At 54.7% G+C, this 10,000-nt stretch overlaps 1 protein-coding gene across 1 annotated transcript; it reads left to right on the forward strand.

Annotated features, from left to right (window-relative positions):
- Positions 1 to 2,204: 2,204 nt before the first annotated feature.
- Positions 2,205 to 8,567, forward strand: LOC144741776 (uncharacterized; the record flags this gene model as incomplete). Its single annotated transcript, XM_078624280.1, has 3 exons — positions 2,205 to 2,333; positions 7,295 to 7,513; positions 7,908 to 8,567. Coding segments are annotated over 3 exons (1,008 nt in total), but the record flags the coding sequence as incomplete, so codon positions are not given.
- Positions 8,568 to 10,000: the final 1,433 nt, after the last annotated feature.

The following is a 10,000-nucleotide window of genomic DNA, read 5'->3' on the forward strand; positions in this document are numbered from 1 at the left end:
GTGACACTCGCGACCAATCAGGTGCAAGTAGCGGGGGGGGGGGTTCAAGGGGGGGGGGGTGACACTCGTGGCCAATCAGGTGCAAGTAGCGGGGGGGGGTTCAAGGGGGGGGGGGGTGACACTCGCGACCAATCAGGTGCAAGTAGCGGGGGGGGGTTCAAGGGGGGGGGGGGGTGACACTCGTGGCCAATCAGGTGCAAGTAGCGGGGGGGGGGTTCAAGGGGGGGGGTGACACTCGTGGCCAATCAGGTGCAAGTAACGGGGGGGGGTTCAAGGGGGGGGGGTGACACTCGTGGCCAATCAGGTGCAAGTAGCGGGGGGGGGTTCAAGGGGGGGGGGGTGACACTCGTGGCCAATCAGGTGCAAGTAGCGGGGGGGGGGTTCAAGGGGGGGGGTGACACTCGTGGCCAATCAGGTGCAAGTAGCGGGGGGGGGATCAAGGGGGGGGGGTGACACTCGCGACCAATCAGGTGCAAGTAGCGGGGGGGGATCAAGGGGGGGGGGTGACACTCGCGACCAATCAGGTGCAAGTAGCGGGGGGGGGTTCAAGGGGGGGGGTGACACTCGCGACCAATCAGGTGCGAGTAGCGGGGGGGGATCAAGGGGGGGGGGTGACACTTGCGACCAATCAGGTGCAAGTAGCGGGGGGGTTCAAGGGGGGGGGTGACACTCGCGACCAATCAGGTGCAAGTAGCGGGGGGGTTCAAGGGGGGGGGGGTGACACTCGCGACCAATCAGGTGCGAGTAGCGGGGGGGGGTTCAAGGGGGGGGGGTGACACTCGCGGCCAATCAGGTGCGAGTAGTGGGGGGGGTTCAAGGGGGGGGGGTGACACTCGCGGCCAATCAGGTGCAAGTAGCGGGGGGGGTTCAAGGGGGGGGGGTGACACTCGCGGCCAATCAGGTGCGAGTAGCGGGGGGGGTTCAAGGGGGGGGGGGTGACACTCGCGACCAATCAGGTGCGAGTAGCGGGGGGGGGGGGGGGGTTCAAGGGGGGGGGTGACACTCGCGACCAATCAGGTGCGAGTAGCGGGGGGGGTTCAAGGGGGGGGGGTGACACTCGCGACCAATCAGGTGCGAGTAGCGGGGGGGGGGGTTCAAGGGGGGGGTGACACTCGCGACCAATCAGGTGCGAGTAGCGGGGGGGGGGTTCAAGGGGGGGGTGACACTCGCGACCAATCAGGTGCGAGTAGCGGGGGGGGGGGTTCAAGGGGGGGGTGACACTGGCGACCAATCAGGTGCGAGTAGCGGGGGGGGGGGGGGTCAAGGGGGGGGGTGACACTCGCGACCAATCAGGTGCAAGCAGCTAGGAGATGTTGACTACCTCGCCTGGTACGCAGGAGGTCGTGACGACGCTTGCTGATGATGATGCTGCTGCTGCTGCTGCTGTCTGCGTCTCTCTCCCCGTGGTGGCCGCTGCGTGGATTTTTCTCTCCGGGTCCCCCCCCCTCCCACACACATTCAGTGGAGGTGGTGATGATGATGGTGGTGGTGACGATGGTGATGGTGACGATGATGGTGACGATGGTGACGATAATGATGGTGACGACAATGACGATGATGATGACGGTGATGACGATGGTGACGATGGTGATGGTGATGGTGACGATGATAATGGTGACGATGATGGTGACGATGGTGACGATAATGATGGTGACGACGATGACGATGATGATGACGGTGATGACGATGGTGACGATGGTGATGGTGACGATGATAATGGTGACGATGATGGTGACGATGGTGACGATGATGATGGTGACGACGATGACGATGATGATGACGGTGATGACGATGGTGACGATGGTGATGGTGACGATGGTGATGGTGACGATGATGATGGTGACAATGGTGACGCTGATGGTGATGATGTGGACGGTGATGATGGTGACGATGGTGATGACGATGACGATGGTGACGATGGTGATGACGGTGACGATGATGGCGACGATGATGGTGATGACGGTGACGATGATGGTGACGATGATGGTGATGACGGTGACGATGATGGTGACGATGGTGATGACGGTGACGATGATGGTGACGATGATGGTGATGACGGTGACGATGACGATGACGATGATGGTGATGACGGTGACGATGATGGTGACGATGGTGATGACGGTGATGATGGTGACGATGATGGTGATGCTGACGATGGTAACAATGATGATGGTGATGGTGACGATGGTGACGACGTGGTGCAGGAGGTGATCTCGACCCTGGAGGGCCACCTGCGCTGTGTCCGCGGGGAGATTCACTCGCAGCTGCAGCGGTACCAGCAGACGCTCAACGCCAAGATGGCTCTGGACAATGAGATCTCCATGTACAGGTGGGTGAGTTGGTCAAGGTGCGAGCTCCCTTACAGAACGCGAAGACCCAGAGACTCATCACCACCACACAGAGACCCATAGACTCACCACCACCACACAGAGACCCAAAGACTCACCACCACCACACAGAGACCCACAGACTCATCATCACACAGAGACCCATAGACTCACCACCACCACACAGAGACCCATAGACTCATCACACAGAGACCCAGAGACTCACCACCACACAGAGACCCATAGACTCACCACCACCACACAGAGACCCAGAGACTCACCACCACACAGAGACCCACAGACTCACCACCACCACACAGAGACCCATAGACTCATCACCACACAGAGACCCATAGACTCATCACCACACAGAGACCCATAGACTCACCACCACTACACAGAGACCCATAGACTCACCACCACCACACAGAGACCCATAGACTCATCACCACCACACAGAGACCCATAGACTCACCACCACCACACAGAGACCCATAGACTCATCACCACACAGAGACCCATAGACTCACCACCACACAGAGACCCATAGACTCATCACCACACAGAGACCCATAGACTCACCACCACTACACAGAGACCCATAGACTCACCACCACCACACAGAGACCCATAGACTCATCACCACCACACAGAGACCCATAGACTCATCATCACCACACAGAGACCCACAGACTCACCACCACCACACAGAGACCCACAGACTCACCACCACCACACAGAGACCCAAAGACTCACCACCACCACACAGAGACCCACAGACTCATCATCACACAGAGACCCATAGACTCACCACCACACAGAGACCCAGAGACTCACCACCACACAGAGACCCATAGACTCACCACCACACAGAGACCCATAGACTCATCATCACACAGAGACCCATAGACTCATCACCACACAGAGACCCAGAGATTCACCACCACACAGAGACCCATAGACTCACCACCACCACACAGAGACCCATAGACTCATCACCACCACACAGAGACCCATAGACTCATCACCACACAGAGACCCATAGACTCATCATCACCACACAGAGACCCATAGACTCATCACCACCACACAGAGACCCATAGACTCACCACCACCACACAGAGACCCAGAGACTCACCACCACACAGAGACCCACAGACTCATCATCACCACACAGAGACCCATAGACTCACCACCACCACACAGAGACCCATAGACTCATCACCACCACACAGAGACCCATAGACTCATCATCACACAGAGACCCATAGACTCATCATCACCACACAGAGACCCACAGACTCACCACCACCACACAGAGACCCACAGACTCACCACCACCACACAGAGACCCAAAGACTCACCACCACACAGAGACCCATAGACTCACCACCACTACACAGAGACCCATAGACTCACCACCACACAGAGACCCACAGACTCACCACCACCACACAGAGACCCACAGACTCACCACCACCACACAGAGACCCAAAGACTCACCACCACACAGAGACCCATAGACTCACCACCACTACACAGAGACCCATAGACTCAACCACCACTACACAGAGACCCATATATTCATCACCACACAGAGACCCATAGACTCACCACCACCACACAGAGACCCAGAGACTCACCACCACACAGAGACCCATAGACTCACCACCACCACACAGAGACCCATAGATTCATCACCACACAGAGACCCATAGACTCACCACCACCACACAGAGACCCATAGACTCGCCACCACTACACAGAGACCCATAGATTCATCACCACACAGAGACCCATAGACTCACCACCACCACACAGAGACCCATAGACTCACCACCACTACACAGAGACCCATAGACTCACCACCACTACACAGAGACCCATAGATTCATCACCACACAGAGACCCATAGACTCACCACCACCACACAGAGACCCAGAGACTCACCACCACACAGAGACCCATAGACTCACCACCACCACACAGAGACCCACAGATTCACCACCACACAGAGACCCATAGACTCACCACCACACAGAGACCCATAGACTCGTCACAGTCTGTGAATTTCTTTCTGGTGCAGGAAGCTACTGGACGGGGAGGAGGGAAGAGTTCCCATCCCTCCAAGTCCTAAGATTGTGTCCAAGAAAGAACCTACGACCCCTAAGATCGTGTCTAAGGAAGAACCTACGACCCCTAAGATCGTGTCTAAGGAACAACCTACGAGCCCTAAGATCGTGTCTAAGGAAGAACCTACAACCCCTAAGATCGTGTCTAAGGAACAACCTACGAGCCCTAAGATCGTGTCTAAGGAAGAACCTACAACCCCTAAGATCGTGTCTAAGGAACAACCTACGACCCCTAAGATCGTGTCTAAGGAAGAACCTACAACCCCTAAGATCGTGTCTAAGGAAGAACCTACGACCCCTAAGATCGTGTCTAAGGAAGAACCTACGACCCCTAAGATCGTGTCTAAGGAAGAACCTACGACCCCTAAGATCGTGTCTAAGGAAGACCCTAAGACCCCTAAGATCGTGTCGAAGGAAGAACCTAAGACCCCTAAGACTGTGTCTAAGCAAGAACCTACGACCCCTAAGACCGTGTCTAAGCATGAACCTAAGATCGTGTCTAAGGAACAACCTACGACCCCTAAGATCGTGTCTAAGGAGGAACCTATGACCCCTAAGACTGTGTCTAAGGAAAAACCTAAGAGCGTGTCTAAGCAAGAACCTACAACCCCTAAGATCGTGTCTAAGCAAGAACCTACAACTCCTAAGATCGTGTCTAAGCAAGAACCTACAACCCCTAAGATCGTGTCTAAGGAACTACCTATGACCCCTAAGATCGTGTCTAAGGAACAACCTATGACCCCTAAGATTGTGTCTAAGCAAGAACCTACAACTCCTAAGATCGTGTCTAAGCAAGAACCTACAACCCCTAAGATCGTGTCTAAGGAACAACCTACGACCCCTAAGATCGTGTCTAAGGAAGAACCTATGACCCCTAAGATCGTGTCTAAGGAACAACCTACGACCCCTAAGATCGTGTCTAAGGAACAACCTACGAGCCCTAAGATCGTGTCTAAGGAAGAACCTACGACCCCTAAGATCGTGTCTAAGGAAGAACCTATGACCCCTAAGATCGTGTCTAAGGAAGAACCTAAGACCCCTACGATCGTGTCTAAGGAAGAACCTACGACCCCTAAGATCGTGTCTAAGGAACAACCTAAGACCCGTAAGATCGTGTCTAAGGAGGAACCTACAACCCCTAAGATCGTGTCTAAGGAAGAACCTAAGAGCGTGTCTAAGGAAGAACCTAAGACCCCTAAGATCGTGTCTAAGGAGGAACCTACAACCCCTAAGATCGTGTCTAAGGAAGACCCTAAGATCGTGTCTAAGGAAGAACCTAAGACCCCTAAGATCGTGTCTAAGGAAGAACCTAAGATCGTGTCTAAGGAAGAACCTAAGACCCCTAAGATCGTGTCTAAGGAAGAACCTAAGACCCCTAAGACCGTATCTAAGGAACAACCTACGACCCCTAAGACCGTGTCTAAGGAAGAACCTAAGATCGTGTCTAAGGAAGAACCTAAGACCCCTAAGATCGTGTCTAAGGAAGAACCTAAGATCGTGTCTAAGGAAGAACCTACGACCCCTAAGATCGTGTCTAAGGAAGAACCTAAGATCGTGTCTAAGGAAGAACCTAAGACCCCTAAGATCGTGTCTAAGGAAGACCCTAAGATCGTGTCTAAGGAAGAACCTACGACCCCTAAGATCGTGTCTAAGGAAGAACCTACGACCCTTAAGACCGTGTCTAAGGAAAAACCTAAGATCGTGTCTAAGGAAGAACCTAAGACCCCTAAGATCGTGTCTAAGGAAGAACCTAAGATCGTGTCTAAGGAAGAACCTAAGACCCCTAAGATCGTGTCTAAGGAAGAACCTAAGACCCCTAAGACCGTATCTAAGGAACAACCTACGACCCCTAAGACCGTGTCTAAGGAAGAACCTAAGATCGTGTCTAAGGAAGAACCTAAGACCCCTAAGATCGTGTCTAAGGAAGAACCTAAGATCGTGTCTAAGGAAGAACCTAAGACCCCTAAGATCGTGTCTAAGGAGGAACCTACAACCCCTAAGATCGTGTCTAAGGAAGACCCTAAGATCGTGTCTAAGGAAGAACCTAAGACCCCTAAGATCGTGTCTAAGGAAGAACCTAAGATCGTGTCTAAGGAAGAACCTAAGACCCCTAAGATCGTGTCTAAGGAAGAACCTAAGACCCCTAAGACCGTGTCTAAGGAACAACCTACGACCCCTAAGACCGTGTCTAAGGAAGAACCTAAGATCGTGTCTAAGGAAGTACCTACGAGCCCTAAGATCGTGTCTAAGGAAGAACCTACGACCCCTAAGATCGTGTCTAAGGAAGAACCTAAGATCGTGTCTAAGGAAGAACCTACGACCCCTAAGATCGTGTCTAAGGAAGAACCTAAGATCGTGTCTAAGGAACAACCTACGACCCCTAAGATCGTGTCTAAGGAAGACCCTAAGATCGTGTCTAAGCAAGAACCTACGACCCCTAAGATCGTGTCTAAGGAAGAACCTACGACCCCTAAGACCGTGTCTAAGGAAGACCCTAAGATCGTGTCTAAGCAAGAACCTACAACCCCTAAGATCGTGTCTAAGGAAGACCCTAAGACCGTGTCTAAGCAAGAACCTACAACCCCTAAGACCGTGTCTAAGGAAGACCCTAAGATTGCGTCTAAGGAAGAACCTACGACCCCTAAGACCCCCAAGGAAGAACCCAGAGCCCCTAAGGCTGGCCCTGAAGAGGTGCAGGATGAGGAGGAGGATGATGATGAGGAGGAGGAGGAGTTAGGGGAGGTGGTGGAGGAGGAGGAGATCGTCCCTGTGTTTCACCCAGAGAGGGGAACGGAGTCGTCGCCTCCTCCATCCTACGCCTCCCTCGTGGACGAGGTGGAGGAGGTGGAGGAGGTGGAGGAGGTGGAGGTTGTGAGGAGGGCGGAGAAGGATGTTCCCGCGAAAGAGGTTGTGTCGAAGAAGTTGAAGCAGGAGGTTGTGAAGAAAGACGCGGAGGAGGAGGTGGAGGTGGCGGCGGTGGTGAGGAAGGCTACGAAGATGCGGATGGTGGAGGCGATGAAGTGTGAGAGGACGGAGGTGGAGGAGGTGGTGGAGGTGGTGGAGGTGGAGGAGGAGGAGGTGGAGGTGGCGGCGGTGGTGAGGAAGGCTACGAAGATGCGGATGGTGGAGGCGATGAAGTGTGAGAGGACGGAGGTGGAGGAGGTGGTGGAGGAGGTGGTGGAGGTGGTGGAGGTGGAGGTGGTGGAGGAGGTGGTGATTGAAGAAGCCAAGGTTGAGGTGGTGGAAGCCGCTGTTGTTGGGGCTGATGCTGAACTTGAAGAAGTTGAACTTGAAGAAGTTGAACAAGATAAACTTGAAGTTGAACTTGAAGCTGAACCTGAAGTTGACACTGGAGAAAAAGAACCCATGGTTGAACTTGCAGAAGCTGAACTTGAAGTTGAGCTTGAAGTTGGACCTGAAGTTGACACTGGAGAAAAAGAACTCGTAGTTGAACTTGCAGAAGTTGAACTTGAATTTGAAGAAACTGAAGAATCCAAAGGCAAAGGAATCAAAACCGAGGCCAAAGAAACCGAGGAATCTGCAGAAGTTGAAGCAACTAAAGCTGTCGAAGAAGTTGAAGCAACTGCAGAGGTTGAATCTGACGAGGTTGAGGCAACCCAAGCTGCTGAAGAAGTTGACGCCACTGAAGACGTTGAAGTTGGAGCCGCTGAAGAAGTTGACGCAACCAAAGACGTTGAATTTGAAGAAGTTGAAGTTGAAGAAGTTGAAGTTGAAGCAACCAAAGCTGCTGAAGACGTTCACGCAACTGAAGACGTTGAAGTTGATGCAACTGAAGAAGCTGAAGTTGACGCAACTGAAGAAGTTGACGCAACCAAAGCCGCTGAAGACGTTGAAGAAGTTGACGCAACTGAAGACGTTGACGTTGACAAGGTTGAAGCAACCCAAGCCGCTGAAGAAGTTGACGCAACTGAAGACGCTGAAGAAGTTGACGCCACTGAAGACGCTGAAGAAGTTGACGCCACTGAAGATGTTGAAGTTGAAGCCACTGAAGACACCGTACAAGTCGACGGAAGAGCCGTTGAGGCGTCGATGGAGGAGACGCGGGTCGACCCAGAGGCAGCCGCCCCCTCCCCCGGCGGGGACACAAAGACGGCCGTGGAGGAGGAGGTGGAGGAGGTGGAGGAGGTGGAGGAGCAGGAAGTGGAGGAGGTGGAGGAGGTGGAGGAGGTGGAGAGGGTGGAGGTGGTGGAGGTGGAGGAGGCCATCGAGAAAATCACAGCGGCCCTGCAGGCGACTTCTCACCACCTCGTCGGGGGAGATGAGGAGGTGGAGGAGGTGGAGGAGGAGGTGGAGGAGGTGGAGGTGGAGGGTGGAGGTGGTGGAGGTGGTGGAGGTGGAGGAGGCCATCGAGCAAATCACAGCGGCCCTGCAGGCGACTTCTCACCACCTCTTCGGGGGAGATGAGGAGGAGGTGGAGGAGGTGGAGGAGGTCGAGAAGGTGGACGAGGTAGAGGAGGAGGAGGTGGAGGAGGTGGAGGAGGAGAAGGTGGACGAGGTGGAGGAGGTGGAGGAGGTGGAGGATGAGGAGGTGGAGGAGGAGGTGGAGGTGGAGGAGGTGGTGGAGGAGAAGGTGGAGGAGGTGGAGGAGGTGGAGGTGGAGGAGGTGGAGGAGGAGGTGGAGAGGGTGGAGGTGGTGGAGGTGGAGGAGGAGGAGGTGGAGGAGGTGGACGAGGTGGAGCAGGAGGAGGTGGAGGAGGAGGTGGTTATCGAACTGCGAACTGAAGACCAGAAGTTTTCATGGAGCGACGAGGTGATGACGCTACGAGGTGACGAGGACGACGACGACGACGAGGATGAAGATGAGGGTGGAGGTGGAGGATGTGGAGAAGGAGGTGGAGGAGAAGGTGGAGGAGGTGGAGGTGGATGAGGAGGTGGAGGATGTGGAGAAGAAGGTGGAGGAGGAGGTGGAGGAGGTGGAGGTGGAGGAGGTGGAGGTGGAGGAGGTGGAGGTGGATGAGGAGGTGGAGGAGGTGGAGGTGGAGCAGGAGGAGGTGGAGGAGGAGGTGGTTATCGAACTGCGAACTGAAGATCGGAAGTCTTTGTGGAGCGATGAGGTGAGGGCGCTACCAGGTGACGAGGACGACGACGAGGATGAAGATGAGGAGGTGGTGGAGGAGGTGGAGGATGAGGTGGAGGTGGAGAGGGTGGAGGAGGTGGAGGTGGAGGAGGAGGTGAAGGAGGAGAAGGTGGAGGAGAAGGTGGAGGAGGTCGAGGAGAAGGTGGAGGAGGAGAAGGTGGAGGAGGTGGAGGAGGAGGTGAAGGAGGAGAAGGTGGAGGAGAAGGTGGAGGAGAAGGTGGAGGAGGTCGAGGAGAAGGTGGAGGAGGAGAAGGTGGAGGAGGTGGAGGTGGAGGAGGAGGTGAAGGAGGAGGTGGAGGAGGAGGTGGTGGAGGGGGTGGAGGAGGTGGAGGTGGAGGAGATGGAAGAGGAGGTGGAGGATGAGGAGGAGGAGGTGGAGGAGGTGGAGGAGGAGGACGACGAGGAGGAGATGGAGTCGACCAAGGGAGAGCAGGGCGACGACG

The sequence above is a fragment of the Lampetra planeri genome, unplaced genomic scaffold (genome assembly GCF_965212315.1).
Source record: "Lampetra planeri unplaced genomic scaffold, kcLamPlan1.2.h2 scaffold_709, whole genome shotgun sequence".
Lineage (NCBI taxonomy): Eukaryota > Metazoa > Chordata > Hyperoartia > Petromyzontiformes > Petromyzontidae > Lampetra > Lampetra planeri.